At 34.4% G+C, this 20,878-nt stretch overlaps 1 protein-coding gene across 4 annotated transcripts in view; it reads left to right on the plus strand.

Annotated features, from left to right (window-relative positions):
- Positions 1 to 997: 997 nt before the first annotated feature.
- LOC111057680 (UDP-galactose/UDP-N-acetylglucosamine transporter srf-3-like) overlaps positions 998 to 20,878 on the plus strand; it is a 197,221-nt gene continuing 177,340 nt past the window's right edge. For 2 of the 4 annotated variants that reach the window (XM_039443410.1, XM_039443412.1), the window contains exon 1: positions 998 to 1,307. In XM_039443410.1, the coding sequence (XP_039299344.1) occupies positions 1,280 to 1,307 (28 nt within the window). In that variant the 5' untranslated portion in view covers positions 998 to 1,279. The remainder of the gene's footprint in view (positions 1,308 to 20,878) is intronic. The other 2 variants (XM_039443411.1, XM_039443413.1) reach the window with 2 other exon arrangements.

Below are 20,878 nucleotides of genomic sequence, written 5' to 3' on the forward strand. Positions count from 1 at the left end.
GACATAGTTGCTGAATCAAACACTACAAACTAGAATAGTGTATATCACTTTTTACAGATTCTATGACACTTCATAACTAGGGAGTTCTTTTTCAAACACTCTGTATATTGTAGTTCTTACTTTTGAATATATTTTTTGGATACATGAGAGAAGTTCAGATCCAATTTCTTCATGCTAGATACAGAGTGGCCCGAAAGCCTCTTATTCTCTGTTCATTTTCCAGTTTTCAGCTATTTCTGCCAAATTCAGAAATCGGAAATAAAAATTCGCTCTCACCTTTATATTATAGAATTCTGAATGAAATGAGATCATTCAGAAATCTCTATCCTCAATGAGAACTGAGTTATCATTTTTCAAAAAAGAGTAAAATTTCAAGAAAAAACAATTTTGATAAATTTTAGTTTTTGATTGAATTATCTTCTGATTGTTACCATTTAGATGTTTAATTCAAGATCTCTCTGGGTGTAATCTAGTGCTCTACAATCTGAGACCAAGTAGAGCGCTCTATCTTATATAGATTTCCAGGTACACCAGGCAACAATGCTATTTGTATTGCCAAATAAACCTTATTTTCAGCTTCACCAACTGCATTGTCCTCACATTGATGATTCGCACAATGATATAAGTTTATGAGATCATGTTCTATTTATAAAGTAGAGCGTGCACTAGGTCAGTGGAGCGTCGCGGAGAATTTTCGACCTGGAATTAAATACATGTGTTCAAGTGTACCTCCGTGCATTGGATCGGGAACGCGGCGCGACGCGGATCTCGAAATGTCTCTGAACTTTTCGGGGTCGGAGTTGCGCCGCTCTACCGACTTAGTGCATGGAGAGTGGGTCGGATTTTTTTCTACATTCGGGTAACATCTTGAGGGCTCGGCTGTTTCCGAGCTCTTATTTATTTGTGAGAGTGTGGAAGACAATTTAGTTTTAAGTTAGTCATAAGATTAGAGGTATTGATTATTGTAAAGAAGAACAATAGCCGGCTGTACTTTGAACGGCATCGGTCGATGTAGGCAGCAGAACTGCTGCCTCAGCAGTCAATGCCATCTTCCTGGTTGCAATCCATGACATTTCCACTGTGTAATTGTCACTCGGAAAGAAAATTAATGTTCTTATTCATTTTCTTTTCGACTGATAATTCCCTGATGAATCGTTTGAGGGCGCCAGCTTACGGACCAGGTTGCCAAGAGTTTTCCACAACCTGTGGAAAATTTCGGTGAGCTCTTGGTCAGTCAGTGGGCAGCTCTCGAGATTGAAGGACGGGTTCCTTAGTGGAGATGGAGGTCGTGATTGTGTTGGTGTGGGGTGAGTGACTGAAGTTCAAAACTATTTTTCACTTCTGTTTTTCGGAGGAACATTATTCAAAATTTGAGCAACCTATTTTAATTTTAAATTTCAAACTTAAACTTTGTAACCTGTGACACTCAGAGTTACAGCCGGCACGTTCTTCTCCAGTGTAAATTTGTTAGGTTATTTAAGCAAAAGAATGTATTCAATTATATTTGAGAACTAAATTTGAGGTTAGATTATAGTTAAATAAGGAATTAAGTTGGGGTGAAATAAGACAACATTTGCTAATATGATTTGTAGAACAAATGATTGATTTGGTTGAGCAACCTCACTAATTTTGCTCTAGTAGTAGGAGACGAGATATCTATTTCACATAATTAAGTTTTTGATTTCTTGTAATTTTCTGAAAGTTTGGCTGTTAAAGTTTGATTGAAATGCTAATATAATTATGTTATCCCGTTTTAGATCAATAGTATCAGTTATAATTGCCGTGCTACTTCCTGATTAGATGCATTTCAACTGTTATAGTATTGTATTTATTTTAACTATTTTGCTAAGGTTTTATTGAAATGCTAATTTATGTTATACCGTTTTAGATCAAATGTATCGGTTTTAATTGCTGTGTTATTTCATGATTAGATGTATTTCAACTGTTTTAGTATCATAACTATTTTAACTAGTTTGTTAAAGTCGAGAAGTTAAATTTGAACTCCCGAAGTTGATTTATTGTGGGAGCAGTTAATTAGTTCCACAGTGTAAAAGAGGAACAATTCAGCGATTCCTTCTTGGAAAATATATCAAATTCAAATATCTTGGGAAATTTATCGAAGGTCACAGTAGAATAATAGTGTCAGTTCTGGTCCTTATTGGTTTCCATCCTATTTTGTATTTATTGTCCTATACCAACTTAAATCTGAAATAATCTAAATTATTTTTTTATTATTTTGTTTTGTTGTTGTTTGAACTTTGTTAATACTCAATAGTAGTTAAATTTTGTGGGTCCTGGGACGGACCCAACCGGTAGCATAATTCTGCCCATTCTGTCCCCTTCTAAGGGGAAGAGGTCTCCTTGTACCTTGGCAGTCCTTTGACCTTATATTGAACTAACATAAAAACATTTTTTTTTTGTTGGAGAACTTTAAATTTTTTTTACTCTTCAATTGATTCATTTACTTGATCTAATTTTAAGTGATTCATTACTTTGTGGTTTCGTGAGTAAGTTTTAGATTTAAGGAAGTATCACCCCACAGGAAGGGTGTAGATTATGATAGATTTGACTCAATTTTTGGTGTTTCTCTGCTGTCCACCCCACCAGTATTCGGTTACATAATTATTTTCTAAGGCAACTCTTTATGAGTATTTTAAGCCCAGGTGATGAATGATAATACCGTACAAACGTTTCTGTTTATGATGATTTAATGAATGAATCCATAGAGAAATGATGAATTGAAATGAAATCTGAGAACGAGTACCTAGCTGATATAAAATGAGAGTGAAATAAAATTTTAATTACCTGATAAATCTATACATACAACCTACTTGCTACTTATATTATGATTATCTTGTCAAAATTAATATCATTTATACTTTATTAAACAAGTGTTAGCGAGGTCTCACCTTTGACTTACTGAAGGCAAAAGTCGTTGTCCATTTGTTTGTATGTTCTACAATAGTTTTAGAAAGAATTGATCAATCAGCTTTAAATTTTGAAAATGTATTCTTCAAATCATTTTACAGGTCAAGTTCGTTGGACAACAAAATTGACTTACTCCGTCCCTTTTCAGGATATAACAAATAACATTGAAAGTGCATACAAAAAAAAGATTTATCTTTTCGTCAGCTGAAGAGCTGCATTATTCAATGCATGCAATTACAAAAGCTTCTCATTCATTCATTCATAGCATTAGCTGAGACTTTTTGGAAGCTATCACACAGACAGACCTTCATGCGCTGACACATGATTTCAGCTGGCTAATATGCAACATAAACTACAACGTTTACATTAATAAACTGATACTGGTTTGGATATCATTGTACAGTTTTCACTTTTTGTGTAGTTGAGCAGTTTCCGCCATTCATTTTTTCTTGGAACTCTGTATCAAAATCAAGCATCACAATCATGATCACCTTCCCATTTAAAAAAATAAACTTGGATTCATATGAGAGACAAAGATGTTGAAGCGACAGAGTAATTTTTCATTTCAAATCACAATGAAACCCACTGTCAAATTATTCTTTTGGAAGAAATATCCAACTGTCTTCATAAATCTCATCAACTCTGTATTATTAAAAGTTGCGGGTTTCAAAGATTACAATACAACAGTTCTTAAGCGAGTTCTCCAACCCAGGGGTTCACTAGTATATTCATACTTTATTCACAAATTTAGTTAGTGTACTTGATTTTAGGCAAATTTGAGTTTACCTATATCTGAATCTATAAACTTCTTAATAAATATTGTGTAGAAGGCTTTCTTTCTCAGCCATGTCTTTAAGTCTGTTTCAGTCATTATTTCGGTTTTCTTGTTCTGACTGCTTTCTTTTCTTCCTCTCCTATTCATCCTCCATCTTCTTCATTCTCGTTGTTTTCTTCTTCTTGAACTCCTTTTTTGTATTTCTTTTGTGTCAAAAATAGGACAAACCTATGAATGCATCTGTCTTTGTAATTTTTTTCAGGACTGCTGACTGATTAATTATTTCACAATAGTGTAATTAGAAGCTCTGCTTCGAAGCAAGAATTCTTTCAATCATGGCCAGGCCAGATTAGTAAACAGCCTGCTGTTCTGTCGTCTCCCAGTTCACACTCTGATCAATTACCTACAATTATGATAAGTAAATGAGATGTACCCACATTTTCTCCTTTTTCCTTGATAGTTCTTCTTCCTCTGCTTCAACCACAACTACCAAAAATAACATTTCTTCATGTGAGTCATCCATCACTCACGTCTTGGCACTTTATCACCACCTCAAATAAATTAGAACTGACCTAAATTAGAACTCTAACCTCAACAACTATGTCTAACCTCAAGAGAACATCACGTAGGCCTATACTGAATTAGACTGGTTACTGTATTACAGTATATTATTCTTTGCTTGAAAGTCAATGTTATAGGAATTCTTGGAAAAAATCTTTTCATATATTTCTAAAATCTTGTCTTTTGAACTTGATTGTGAAGGAATCAACAATTATTGAAACAAAACACAAGCTCAATTCTTACATTACGGTACCGTACTTTTCAAAAGTAGCTGATTGGATGTTGGAAAAATTGTAAACATCAACATTAACTATACTTGTAAGGTTTTAGAGAGGTAAACAAACTTCAATTTTTAGATTGAAAGTTGGTTGAAAATTTCTTTATATAAAGAAATTTAAAATAGTATAGATTGGGTTCCTTTTATTTTCGAATGAAAGATGATTAGTTTAGACCTTCTTGAACTGCAGCATAATCATAATAATATTACAAATCATGAGTAGTAGTCATTGAGTAAATTAAATCATTCAAATCAAATTATTGAGTATATTATATGAACACTATAATAAAGTAATAGAATGTAAAAAAAAGGAATTGATTAGAACTATTCGATTAATTATAAATCATTAACCCTATAGAAAGAAACAAAATCCTACAAGAACAGTTGCTGAAAATCATCGAAACTGCCTCTCGAACTGTCAGTTCTCCTGTAAATCTTCTCTGAATAAGTATAATAGAACAATAATTATTTTTCGAAAACATTAGATCATAACACACTATAAGCTTACATACTGATAATACAATTTCATTTTAATCAATTTCATATAATGCAAGATTGAACCGCAGAATTTGTATAAAGCATTACAAACTTATACACCCAGCATAGACTTTCAAACATGTAATGTCTCCCCATTACAATGTTCACCAGTGAACACCATCAAAAAATAATAATATTAGGAATGATAATATGATTAATTTATGGTTGACATAGGCTCTAGTCTGATGCATTTTTGTATTGATTAATACAAATGTAATGTTGCTGAATAATGCAGGGGTTCTAGTATATGAAATTTGTTTCTTCGGGGTTCCGGCATGGAAGAAATTGGGATTTCAGTAATTATATAAGAATAACTTTTAAATTGAGTGTTATGTGAGCCTAAGTTCAAAATTTATTTGAAAGAAATACGTTGAATTGGAGGATAGTATTTGTATCTTCGGGTATTGTAAGATGTATTTCTACTTCATAAAGAAACTCACTTTTATCACTCTGATAAATGACCTAACATAATAAATTACGCTAATTGAATGAGCGTAGTCAAAGAAATAGGCTAGTCAACAAGTCAACAAGTCAGTTTGATGTTGGCGTTGTCAATACAGATTTTGTAAATTAACAGTTAATATTAAATTGAATATAATATGGTGCTATCTATGTTCTATTTTCGGTGGAAGGTATAGAAATACAATCTTGCTATCTATTACCTGTCGTGAGTAGTAAAGGAGCCTGATATTTCTCTTACACCATCTCTCTCCTTGTTATCAATACACAAATTCTCTTCTTGGTTATGTCGAGTGAGAAAACGTGTGTTAGTTCGGCTCCGTCTTCTAATAAATATTTTGTAGGGTTATACAGTTCAATTCACCAGTAGTGGCTCGTGATCTTTTTGATTGGGGGTTCAACCTCATGATCTATCGGGGAGAAAGGTCAAGAGGATATAGAGTATTGAGCATAATCAAGTGTAAAGGTAATCAATAATGATTTCAAGGAATTACCTCCCAAAGATTAAGCATATTTTCTACAAATATAGATTTTTTGTCCTGTTCATATTTTTCTTGTTTAATTTTTACTTTGGGATTTAATCTACCATCATGTTTTATTTTACACCTATCCTCAATATTAATAATGTTTGTCTTCAACAAATACTGAACCTTATTCATATTCCTTCATCAAAATGCTGTTAGGGTACCAAACACAATAAATTATATTCACACTCTCACTAAAACAAAATGGACATACTAGAAATACTCACGAATACACGAACCACACTAGAAATTGCCAGTCTATATTCTTCAACACGCAAGAAAAATTTATATAACAAAGAATGCATTGAAATCTATCACAACTGTATACAGTGTATACCCAAAACTGTACTGTATAACCTCAAAACTGTCACGCTTTCTACTTCTTGTTTACCACTTTTTTGCTGTTTACTGCCACCAAACTTGAATTTATTGGTTATGTTCAAGATGGCACTGCTACTGAATCCGTATCACAAATACTCACGATTCATTCCGAGATTTACCGAATTCTTCAACTGCCTCGGCTAGGTTCAGCTACTGTCATGGAAACGTGGTTCAGACAGGAGTGTGAACCAAATCCGTGCTAGCAAATCGATTCCCCTCCTCTGTTCCACTACCTCACGCAGCCCTGTTTTTGGGTTCACATCGGGGAATGAACACTGCTTTCCACCACCACCTGTCTCGTTCAAATAGTACCATTCAGTGCTGTTTCAAGAAAGCCACTCCGGCACCGGCTGCCAAACATCAACATTAAGTTTACATAGATGAAACATTTTGTGATGTAATTTCATGAGTATAAAATAAAAATATAATTATATGAGTAGAATTCATCATTCTATAGGAGTTGGTTCAATTATGGGGGTTCAATGAACCATTGAACACATAGGACGAGCTGCCACTGCAATTTACTACAAATTATATATCAAGTTATTCAGTTTCTCAAGCTAAATTCAATAGTTAAATAATATTTTCGATTTACTTTTTATTTATCTTGGAAAAACATTCCTAATTCTTCGGTCTACCTTCTCGCCTGTAAAAGTGTAAATCCACCTAACGGTACACTGTGGTCCGACCGAACAGAGGCACGCCAAAGAATGAGGTCAATGCTCCAAAGCTAGGGCCTTCTCCAGCTATTTCTGGATCATTGTCTGAAGAGACCCTCTGCATTATTCGACAGCAAATCGAAGAATCTGTGCAAAATGCTGTCTCAATGGCTGTGAAGTCTATTTTCGAGGAATTTCAGGCATTGAAGGAGGAGAACAAGCAGCTGCACGATAGAATTCGTGAGCTGGAGGTGTCTTGTCACCAGAAGGTCGACGACCTCGAGCAATACAGGCTCCGACATTCAATACATATTTTTGGGATCCCAGAGAGCGACAAAGAAGACATGGACCTGCTGGCACTTGATGTCTTCAACAAGAAGCTGATGTGCCTGTGACTCTGGCGGATGTCAACCGCTCGCATCGCGTTGGAAGGCGTCAACCACCTCAAAAAGGGCAAGCAAAACCTGAGGACCGACCCATCATAGTTTGACTCTGCAGCTACCGGACCAGGAAGATGATCTTCAACGCTAAGAGGAAGCTGAAGGGTTCCGGCGTCATAATTCGCGAAGATCTAACTGCAGAGCATCTCAAGATCCTCAACGCTGCAGCCGACCATCATGGGCACCGGAATATCTGGTCATCTGACAGGAGGATCAAGATCTCTATCGGCGAGGGAGGATCCAAGAGGGTCCACACAGTCGAGAGGATGACTGACCTTCGAAAAATAAAGGTAAATTGAATCATTTCAGGATTCAATGACTGAGGTGCCCTTCACTACAATAATAGGAAATTCGTATTTATAGATTTCACAGTAGATATACCTTGGCATTTTTCATGAGCTGGCTTTCTATTCTATAAATGAATCTTTCCACTGCTATTTATGATTATATATAACACAATTATTTCAAACTAAGGAGATCCACATTTGATAATACTGATTGATAATGTATCTTGATATTAATTTCCAAAACTACGTTCAATGCATCAACTACTATACTCCAGATGGTACTAAGAAAATCATTATCTCTATTCTTACTAATAATCACATCTCTTATCAAAATTATTTCCGTAATTAATGATTTTCGAAATGCTGAATTTCAAATAAATTCGATGATTAACATAGGTTATAGATATAGATGTAATCAATAGGTATAGATAGTAATCTCTTCTATATTAGGAGTACATAATGATATCTTCTACTATTGCCACAGCTCGAACAATAGAAGCTAATGTGTGAAGGATTATTGATAGAACAGAAGGGTGGGTAGTCTGTTCATATGCTTATATAGGGGCTGTGTTTCATTTAACATTATCTTAGACATTCATCACTGAAATATTACAGTACTCAATTTACTACTTTTATCGTTATTGCAGCTCCCAATAGTTAATTATACCTCTAATACTATATAATATTTTTCATACTTCACCATTCAATCCTATTTAAAACTCATCTAAAATAATCTAGCACTCTCTCAATTATATCCTCTACTTCTTGTTTTTCTTTCTCATTTCTCTTCTCAATCTTATAGTTATTATGGTTACTAGAATATTGTTGTAATTATTACATTTATTATAACTGTTGTGATTTTTGCGATGATGATTATTATTATTTTCTATTCTTCTTCGTCTTCTTCTTCTCTTTCTTTTTCTTTTCTTCTTCTTCTTTCCTTGATTAATTTGAGATCACAATACAATGTTTTGTTTCTTATTCTATAGTTCAGTTCCATATGTTCTTCTCAATTGTGCACATTCCTTCTTTCTCTTCTCTTCTTCCCTATTATTATCATTATTTTCCCTGTGATTTTTCCACTAGCTATCCAGCATGCTCAAATGTTTATTTCTCTTTCTATCTCTATTTCTCTTTTTATCTTTTCTCTCTCTCTGATTACTTTCTACTAATATCCATATTTGATATTCGATTCTTTCTCACATTAAATCATACTATTCCTCTTCCATTTTATGCTAATAATATTCATTATCATTTGTATTATGTATCTTTTCTCAATTGATAACTTTCTTCAAAGATTTTTCGTTTTTCTGCTGGCTTTTTCTTCTCTTTTGCAGTTTTTACTGGATCCCATTCCACTCTATCTCCACCTTGAACACGATCCTCCACTACTGGATTCTATCTCTCTCTATCACCACTTTGACTCGATTTTCCACGACTGGATTCCATCTCTCTCTGTCACCACTTGGACTAGATCTTCCACTACTGGATTCCTTCTCGCTCTACCTCCACTTGGACTCGATTCTTCCACTACTGGATACCTACTCGCTCTATCACCTCTTGGACTAGATCTCCCACTACCAGTCCTTCCCAAATCTTCATCTTATTCACCATTCGGATTATTCATCACCGGAACTCCACAGATCACAACATCTACATCTTATTATGTTTAGTGAATCTTTTGAACTGGTGTTTTTAAATAGTGAAAAGAGCCAAACTGTCAAGGCATACAGAATGCACTCGAATCAAGAGAATTTTTCATTCAGGTTAAGTTTTATCAGTTTCATCCCCATTTTCCCCATCATGTGTCGTTCTGAGGTCGGTTCACGGTTGGTCTGCTGCTTCCATGATGCCTCACACTGACACGTCAGCTCGCTCGCCATCAAGGATTTATGATTATTTCAATAATAGTAATAATGATGCAGGTATGTTCCTAGCAAATAAGCTCCACTCTTTCAAAAAAACTTTTCAAGGCTGCTCACCTTAACGTCCAATCCCTCAGCTGCCACATTGATGAACTCAGAGCAATCTTCTGTTTTCAGGACTTCAATATAATTGGAATTTCCGAATCATTTTTGAAGCCTAGTATTTCATCAAATTCTGTTGGATTACCTGGATATAATCTTTTCTGGAATGATAGATTAAATAATGCTTGTGGGGGTGTAGCAATTTATGTGAAAGATGGTATCAAAACAAAAGTTTTGATCACATCTAAACAAGAGTATTGTTCCAGACCAGAGTTTATGCTACTTGAATCATCCTTATCTAGTACTGATAAATTACTCGTTGGTATCTGTTATCGCCCAATAAAAATAGGTCATTTTACAGCTTTCAAAAATGCCTTGCTTTCTCTTATGCCTTGTTATAACCGTATACTAGTTATGTGGAATATGAACACCGACTTCAATATGACAAATCGTAACTTTGACTACTTTCAACTGACTACTATTTTCCAATGCCCAAACATGACTATTTTACCTCTCGATCCAACTCATCATACTAATGAATCAGACACACTCATTGACCTTCTCATTGTTAGTGATCCCAACGAGGTTGTTCAAGCAGGCCAAATCCCAGTCCCAGCTACTGGAAGTTTGCTCTGGTTCGCCCTCTAAATAAAGTTCCATCACCCAATAAAGTTGAGGATTTTAGACCAATTAGTTTTCTACCTGCATTGTCCAAAGTGTTAGAAAGACTCATTCATGCTCAAGTTGTAAAATTTCTAGACAAGAATAGTAAGCTTCATAACTTTCAATCAGGCTTTAGGAAATTTCATTCAACTGAGACAGTTCTGCTTCGTGTCACTGATGATATAAGGTTAGCTATGGACCAAGGAAAATGCACCATCCTCACCCTATTTGATTTTTCTAAAGCATTCGATACTGTTGATCATACAGTCCTTTTGAATAAGTTGGCTATTCTTGGTTCCAGTCACAACTCGTTAGTTTGGTTCAAATCCCATCTATTAGGTAGGAAACAATGTGTATCTGTCGGTGACAATAAGTCAACTTGGAAAAACGTTATGCATGGAGTACCACAAGATTCAATTTTAGGCCCTCTCCTCTTCACGTTGTATGCTAATGACCTTTCTTCCATTATCAAATTCTCCAGTTTCCATACTTATGCAGACGACCTTCAAATCTATTTAAGCTGTCCCATAACAGAAATTAATGAAACAGTTGAATAATGAATCAGGATATCAATTTGATAGTGGAATGGACGAAGAAAAATGGCCTCAAGCTTAATCCCATCAAAACAAAACCCATTATAATTGGATATCCTCGTCTTATAAACAATATTGACCTTGAAATTAGTGTAGACGATGATGACATTCCTTACTGTAGCTCAGTTGAAAATTTAAGCATTATTATGAATAATACTCTTGACTGGTCAGAACAAGTGAACAAAACTTGTAAAAAGATATTCTCAGCCATGCATGCATTGAAGAAAATGCACGATATCCTCCCTAGAAACATTAAATTATTATTGGTTCAATCTCTCATCTTCCCACATTTAATGCATTCTTTTCTTAACGATATGCAAGTCACTCTGAATGATAAGCTACAGCGTTGCCAAAATTATTGTCTACGTTTCCTATACTCTCTCCAACGCCATGATCATATCACCCCAGCCAACATTGCTAGTTCAACTTAAAAGCTTCCCGATCAAAGGCTTTTTTGAATAGTCAAGCTTGTTAGAGATATCTTGAAATATGGTAATCCGAACCATTTTAAAGATGATTTCAAATTTGTCTCTGAAGGTAGGAGGATAGATGCTTCACATACTAGAACCGGAGAAAGTACTTTAAGGATACCCAATCATCGAACTACTATTTTCACAAAATCCTTCTTAGTCAGTGCCTGTCGTGCATGGAATGCACTTTCTGTTTCTATCAGGTCCATCGAGAGTCGAGCGAGCTTCATCTTGACTTTAAAAAAAACATCTTTTGGAACAAATGACTGAAACTGTCCAGCCCTAGAACGATCACATGACAACCATCCCTCACCCATTCGACCAATATAAAACCTTTAAACCTGTTATAGAATGAATTATATATATATAATAAACTCATGTTATTTTAATTATCCACTGCATAATCAATAATTTCATCTTATCTACCTATATAATTAATCTACTTTATCAATTTTCTGTTTTTTTTCTCTCAAATATTCATATTAATTAAAACTTTTACAATATTTCCATTAATAAATAAATCCTTGGTTTAATTAATGAAATTAACATTTTGGTAGAGAGTTAGTGGGGAGGATTTTTTTAATATTCTTTCCGAAGAATGGACATTGATATGTCCAAAGCTCGCCAATTCATGTAGATGCATAACAATATAATTATCTACAGCTATTACAGATTGCTTTTTTCATATCATATACAGTTCAATAATTATTTTCTTAGTCTATATTATGTAAATTCATCTATAATTTTGCTGTATTGTATATGATATTGTATATAAGTGTATAAGCCAGTATATATAATATAAATAATAATATATAATCTTTCTTCAGTGGTTTAGCCAAAGTTCAGTATGTTGTTACTTATCTTTGTTGTTATCAGGGGAAAATAATTGACTTTGGAGTTTCTATTGAACTGTTGCTCGATTTCCATTTTGAAAAGTTTTTTTCGATTTATGACAATTTTCTATAATATGATTGCGATGTATTATTACATGAAAAAATTCACATTCCATCCCGTTTTAAACTTATTTAAACAGAATTCGATTGTTAAACGGGATGGTTGTTTCATATTTTTCATTTATTTCTACAGGGATACTTGAAGCCTTATCGAATCACTAGTAGGTCTACCCTGCTATTCTCTTGACCGGTTTTAGCTAATCACGACATTGTCAAGTGTCTAAATGAATATTGTTATGATTAGGAAGTCAACCCTAGTCACTTTAGTAAACCTTAGTATTTACTTCCTTATAAGTAAATAGCCTGCAGTCTTCCTTGTTTTTGTAATAAATAAATAAATAATTCATTTTGACACTTGCTAATGTCATAATAAGCTGAAACTGGTCGTCACACTCGCGTAGTGAAAAGAATTGAAAAAATTAGTGCCGATTTTGTAGAACCTTCGTCACTCACGTTTCTGGCAATATTGTGAAACCAAAACTTAGGACTGTCCTTCTCGCATAGAGGATTGCTTCCAATAATAGACAACAGTGCAGGAATGTTGTCTTTTCTACCGATATTATATCTTCCAGGAAGTATAGCGGTATACACCTGTCATTCCACTATTTCCATTGAGGTGTGTTTCACCCTCTCCCACTATGGTATAGAGCTGATGAATAACTAGTTTCTGGTTCCTTTCTCATGATCAGACTTGGAAAAACCTGACTAATGAAATAAGAAAATAGTTATTACAAGTTTGATTTGGTAACGTTATTGGTTAGTGGTTTGAAGAAAAGTTAAAAAAAGTTATTGCAAATCTTAATTAGACTACCTAAAAATTGATGAATATTGTAAGAAGATACTGCAACTGAACAATTTCTTGAATATTCATTCTTGAATACAAAACTTGAATTTATTCAAAATACTTATTATTATTATAAATCGAGTAAAAGTATAACATCCAATTGCATTGCTACCACAAAATGTTAAATGAACCTGAAAGCGAGTCAGAGATAAATGCAATGACCTCATTATACTTTTACGATTGCTAAGTTCAATTGGATTTTGAAAAATATATATTGGTACCGTGAATGAATTTTAATTGTTATTGTTCGAGAATGGATCAAGAAATCAACAAAACTATAAAAATGATCCTACATATAATTTTTTTCTTTTTTTTTGTGTAGTTGAGAAGTTGATATTGTGGTAATTATTCATATTGAATGAAAAAGACTAAGAAATTGTCAAAAAAACACTGATTTATTGATAATTAGAAAGACCGGTTTCGGTTATTACGCCATTGTCAATCTCTGATAAACTAAAACTAAATACAAGAGCAGCAGAATTTATACTAGTAGGCGAGTACTGCTATTGGTCGAGGGCATGAACGCCTGCCATTGGCCTAGCTAGACAGTCTCCTTCCCCTCAACGGTGTGACAAAATGGCGGCTTAAGCAACAGAATCGCCATGATAATAAAATTTACTTTGAGTACAAAATAAGAACCAAGAAAACAAGTGTGAAAGATAATAAAACAAATACGTAAATGGAAAAACTATTGACTAATGTATGCTTACAATTTTATGATAAAACTAAATTCGTAGTGTTGTACTGGTTGAAATGACTAATAATGGATAAGGACGAACATCTAAGTAAGGTGAACCATTTCATTGCAGATAACAATTTAATTGAGATTAACTCCAATCCCACCACCAAAATCAAGGATATAGGTATCTCTTGTATTTATTCTTTTGTAGGAATAATGGTGATATATATCATGGTTGAATCTGAAAAGAGTTTTATAGTTCTCAACTATTGGTTGTGATCGTATCTGCTATAGTTTCCTCTCACTCACACGAATTAGTTGAGCCATTTTACTATGAGCAAAAGGTGAAAAGCTGCTTCAGACTAGACCCACCTATTTTGAAGCATTTGCTTCAAAAGTTGAGCAAATGCTCCAGTTTATTCATACAATTTTGAGCATAAGCTTTTTCTTTTGAGCAAATGCTCAAACTATTTTTTGATAAGCATGAGCAAAAGGTTTTGCTCACGTTCATTCATAGAAAATGAAGCATATGCTCCATATTTTAGAAGTGTAAGCAAACGCTCAACTTCATTCATATGGCTCAATGACTCTGTAGCTCGCAAAATGGATTTCAATGAGAACAGCAGTCCCCAAGGCAGGTAAACCACCACATGATGCATCATATTATAGACACATACCTCATAATGGCCAAGATCATTGGAGAAGTTTTGCTCTCAGATTTAAACATGTTATAGAGAGTGGACAACTCATTGCTGATCATCAGTTTGGATTTAGAGGAAAACATTCAACAGTTCAGGAAGTCCATTAAATCACTCATGTCATTGAGAAGACTCTAGATATAGAAGAGAAAAAATATTGTGCTGCTATCTTTTTAGACGTCGCTCAGGCATTTGATAAAGTGTGGCATAAATAACATCAATTAAAGCTAGAATTGCTTACCACCTCAAGGAAGTGTCTTGGGCCCTACTATAAACCTGCTCTACACCAGCGATCTTCCTGGGCCAGAAAATGACACTATTGCAACTCTTGTAGATGACACAGCTGTCTTAGCAGTTGGAGAAACTAATGAGGAAGTTTCAAGTAAAGCACAAGAAGCCATCAAGAAAATAGAGAAGTGGACTGGCTATATAAGTTGAATGAAAGCAAGTCCACACATGTTGTCTTTGCATTATGTGTACATCCCAATAAGAATAAACAACTCAGAAGTCTGCAGAATGAATCTAAGTATCTTGGAATGACACTAGATGCAAAACTGCGATGAAAGTCACACGTCAAGAAAAAGAAAGAAGAATTGTTGAATACTCAAAAATTTATTGGTTATTGGGGAGAAATTCAAGTCTTTTTACCTACAATAAATCACTATTGTATAGACAGATTCTACGGCCTGTATGGTTGTATGGCATCCAGCTGTGGGGCTGTGCAAGGAAAAGTAACATAAACATCATCTAGAAATTCCAGAAAAAAGTATCGAGGAATGCTGTCAATGCTCCATACTTAGTCAGAAACTCGGATCTCCACAGGGACCTGCAGTTGGAAGCAGTCAATGTCATGATCACAAAGGCTGCCAGAAACCATGAAGAGACTCTTCATAGTCATCAAAAACTCCAAGCTCCAAACCTCATTGACAGCTCTACTACAGTGAGGAGACTGAAAAGGAAGAAGCCTGTAGTTCTGGTGTAAATGTAGCAGAGTGATACTGAAAGTAACAGTGCATAGGCATTGCTCAATCAGACTGTGAAAGAATGATAAACCCTTTAGTGTCAAACTCTAACATATTTATTGAAGCTAGAATCGATCTGCTCATTAACCAAGTGATAGATTGTAGTCAAATTACAAGTGAAAAAATATACACCGAATTACTCATAATTGGTTTTCAAAATCAACCAGCTGATTGCGACACCTCTTCTGAGTTCTATCATGAGTCTTGACCTTCTGAAGAGGAGAGCAGCGTGAGAGATGGTTTTGTGAGAAGTTATTCGAAGTTTCTAGGGGACAAGAATACCCAAAAACAAAATAATTGATCTAGGTGCATATAAATATCAGTAAAGCCAATAATATATTCATGAAGTCATCATAGCTTTCTCATAGTGGCGTAATGTTTTCTAAAAATAGTTGAATATCTTGATCAAAAAGATATTGAGGCCCCTTTCAACAAACGAAAACTAACTAGAGAGCGCACCCACATTCTCTTTTCCCTATTGAATGTGAATGAATATGATTTTATTGCCGTTAAGTTCTCAGAGAAATGGGCAAAGTCAAATATTTAATAGAGTACGACAAAAGATAAAATCAAGTTTTACAGCAACTGTACACACAAAATTACACTAATAAGTCTTAAAAATGATACAGTAAGTAAACTGTAAGTTAATTATTAGATTTACTACTATAGAAAATTATTATTTATTATTGTAGAAATATTTGTAGACACTGAACGTGGAAGCTACTCGTTTCCGATGCTCATCCAGGAGAATGTTGAATCAATGTAATTGTTGACATTTAAGGAATTTATGAAAATAGTTTTCTCAGCTTCAAAATGATATGTCTTCACGACTTATTAATGATACTTATATTAATACTTTATTAATGATAAAGATTTGCAAATGGTCTCAATCTCTTCGTTAGAACAAGCTGAATAAGAATATTGATGATGGAAACAACGAAAATATTCGTCATCATTAAAGAATTTAAGATGGCAGCCATAATTGACAGAAATTTTCTTATCGATTGGTAATCAGTTATAGTGAGAGATATCGGATTCTTTCTACCACTAGAGTGTATAGAAATACTCACATTATAATATTTATGAGAATCATAATAATTATGAGAGTTTCAATACTAGGAACATACATGTTTGGAACATACATTTTTCGGGGACAAAATTTTACTTTCCACCCTGGTGCTTGGAGTAGACATACACTAATATTATTCAAAGAGTATTATAGAATATTCTCCAAGCTTCAAAATGACATCCAGTTGAAGATGGTAAGTCCAATTTTAACGGCTGAAACGTCATCGGAAAAAGAGAAAAAAGTACAGTAGCAGCGGTAAACATGTTTTTTTCAACCCTATACCAAACATAAAAATATATAAAATTTTGTGTTCATCTGTATAATGTATTTAGATAAGTAAGTTATGCATAGATAGGGAATTGGAATCTGGAATGTATAAGGCATTCCCATTACAATAATGATCTATTATCCGACAGCCCAGATACGATTCGGAAACAATAATAGCTATTATTTCTAGCTTGCTGCTGCTGTGAGGAATTATTATCTTTTTCAGTACGGTTCTGATAAGTTTTAATAGAGTAACAAGTTATCATTGATTATGAAGATTAAATGCTCGTTGCGAATAAGCAGCTAGCTCTGTTCTATTGTAGACAAAAGAGCAAGGCTATTTTTGGATTAGTAGACAGATAGAGAGACTTGATAATTATTGTACTCATAATTACGTATTGAACCTCTATCCTTTATTCTATTCATCCACGTTTTTGCGATAATTCTCTATCCCCAAAATCAATATCACTACATCTTTAAAATGATATCATTGAAAATTAATATTCCGTAAGTTTCTTATCATCATAAATATTCCGCCACTTAACATAATAGATATATAGATTTTTTACTTCTACTTCTTTTCAATTTTTCTTTCTAATTTTATCTCAGTTATTTATTTTTGAAAACACCTTTTTCAATATAATATATTATTGATAACTTTCTGTTTACCATAGTTTCAAACCCAAGTTTCTTCACTAGAGAAATATATTCCTTGTTTGTCAACGTAATGAACGCATAACGGTGGCTTTCTGCCAGGAGGCCGGGCTACCAGAAAAATTATAAATGATGAGGAACGTTTTTGATGAGTTAGATACTCCGTCCATTAGATGTATAGAGTGCAAAGATATTAATGATTTTTTTTTATTTATCTGGGGATGAGGAGGGCTTTGAGAATCGCGAGTGTATTGGGTTTTCTGTGATTCACCAAAATATTCGTAGCTATGAGCGGAATATTGATGAATTCTTAACTGTTCTACATGGGCTGAAACATAGATTTAATTGTATAATTTTATCAGAGGCATGGTTAAAAGATGAAAGCAGCCTAGTTACAATTCCAGGATATAATTTATTCAGAACGTATAATAGCCTTAACCAGAACGATGGGTTGGTTGTCTATATTGATAGCGAGCTATCAGTTTCGTGCAGTGAGCTTTCAATTGGCGGTCTGGCCACATGCATGTGAGTGGGCGGATGCTCCATGTGAGCTTCTGGCTGTCTATCGCAGTCCTAACTCTAGCCTCTCTGCTTTCATAGATGCCCTATAAATGTATTGTAACGAACAGTCGAATAGCTCTCTATTCGCCTATTAGCCGGTGATATTAATTGTGATCTACTGAAGATTGCTCCCAACTCTACTGAAGAGCGTTACCTTGATGTCCTGAATGATGCTGTTTATTTAGCCTGCATTGATAAGGCCACACGTCCGGCTAGTGGCACGTGTATCGACCACTTTTTTATCAGACTCCCACGATTTTTTGAAGCATCTTCTGTTATTTTACAGTCCTCAGTTATTAACCATTATGCGATATGTTTGAATTTACTATCTGTCAATTCACTCAAACCTTCCAGTGTTGATAAATTCGTAACAAGAACAAATTGGAATGGAATAAGAGAATCACTAAGTAGACAAAATTGGGACAGCGTCACTGAACAAACTGATGTTGATATGGCTGCTGACCGATTCATTGATATTCTCCAAAACATTATCGAATCTAAAATTTCTAAAATAAAACTATCAGCTAAGAAACCCCAAATTAAGCCATGGATCAGCATGGGACTTGGAAAAAGACTCAACAAACAACCTTTCAACCAAATATTAAAAAAATAATTTACACAACATAGAAATACTCTACACTCTGCAATTAAACAAGCCAAACATTCGTATTATAAAAATAAAATTGAAGAATCTTCTCATAACCCAAGTAAGCTCTGGGCAGTTATAAATGAAATATCTGGCCGGCCTGACAAGAAGCAGCCTTTTCCTATAAAATCATTCATCCAAACGCACGAAATAACTAACTCACAGAAAATTGAGGAGGTTAGCAATAATTTCAATTACTCTCCATGAATAATTTAATTTCTGAAAACCAATATGGGTTTCAAGAGCCCAGGAATACTTCCGACGCTCTTTTTGACTTGACCCGGTTTATATCAAATAACACAAAAATAAAAAATAAAATTTCAATTACATTTTTAGACTTGGCCAAGGCCTTTGATTCCGTTGGTAGAGATAAACTAATCACCAAACTCGAGAATATTGGAATAAAAGATAATTCACTGAAATGGTTTAAAAGTTATTTCAACAATCGACAGCAGTATGTTTCCATTGATGGCACAATTAGCGAAACAGAACCTGTTGAATATGGTGTGGTCCAAGGAAGTACCATTGGGCTATTACTATTCCTTATTTATATAAATAATCTTTCAAAGTTACAAATCAATGGAAAAATGTTCTTATTCGCGGACGAAACAGTATTGGTGTCAACAGGAGGCACTTGTGAGAGGACCTATTGCAGTGCAACAATAGATTTTGCCAAAATAAAAAGTTGGTTCGACAACAACTGTCTAACGGTTAATGTCACCAAAACCAAATTTATGCCAATTGTAACAAGAAACCAGGCTGATCCTGGCCCAATAATGTTAAAAATGCAATCTTGTGGAAACGCAAGGATGCAGGATTGTGACTGTAGTACTATTGAACGAGTTGATAATTACAGATACTTGGGTGTTATAATTGATTACAAGTTGAGTTGGGGGCAACATCTTCAGTGTGTCAAAAGTAGGCACAGGAAATTATTATCAGTGTAGGAAAGTATATTTCGCCTATGCTCAGTCGCTGATCCAGTATGGTATCCTGGCTTGGGGGGGGGGGGGTGTTTCCTCTACACTCTTGGAACCACTGGCAGTCACACAGAGAGCAATTATTAAAACAATCTTGAAAAAAGGCCATAGATATCCGACTAGCTTGCTTTTTTCAGAATTCCCGGTTCTAAATATCAGACAGATCTTCATCAAAACATTATTAATTCACTTGAAAAAATACAAAACCCAGATCTTAGGTGAAACAAATTTAAATTTCCGGTATGAAACTCGCCACAGGACCAACTATAATTATGATGTTCCACAACCAACACATGGGTCAGAACTGTCAAATTCATTTTACCTGGCTCACATTCTATATAGAAACTTGCCGAATGGAATAAGAGAGGCGGAGGTGTATAGTCTAGCCGCTTACCGAAGGGGTGTGAACAGGTGGCTGTATCACATTGGCTGGGAGGCAGCCGAAGCTCTGCTCCGCTCACGTTATATTCGATAACTACCAGGAAGCAAGAACTATCAAAGGATTTATTAAATTGATTTTTTCCCTCTATCAATTAATTACATTATAAAATATATACATGACGCAAACTCACAGCCTCTTTCATTCCCTGGGATTTATTGGCCTGCACAAGAAATAATATCAATCCTAAGTTTAGTTGATATTTTCTTTCTATCTTTTATTTCTCAATTAAGTATTATTACTTATTTTACTATTATTTGAATTTGTATTTAATCCACTATTATCATTATTATATTCCGAAGCTTATCTTTTCTATTATAATTATTTTATGTAGTGACTGCTTGTGTTGTCTATGGAACTCTCCTCCACACGCAGACGTTTAGTCTTTGTGGAGGAATCCCGTAATATTGAGTTTCCCACTGTGAATACTTGAAGTAATAAAAAATATTTGGAATTTGAAATAACAATTGGAAAATCGTATATCTCATGATTCGTTGAGGGTACAGACTTGGAAATGGTATCGATCTTTTCGTTATCATGTGTAG

Source organism: Nilaparvata lugens, chromosome X (genome assembly GCF_014356525.2).
Source record: "Nilaparvata lugens isolate BPH chromosome X, ASM1435652v1, whole genome shotgun sequence".
In the NCBI taxonomy this organism is placed as follows: Eukaryota; Metazoa; Arthropoda; class Insecta; order Hemiptera; family Delphacidae; genus Nilaparvata; species Nilaparvata lugens.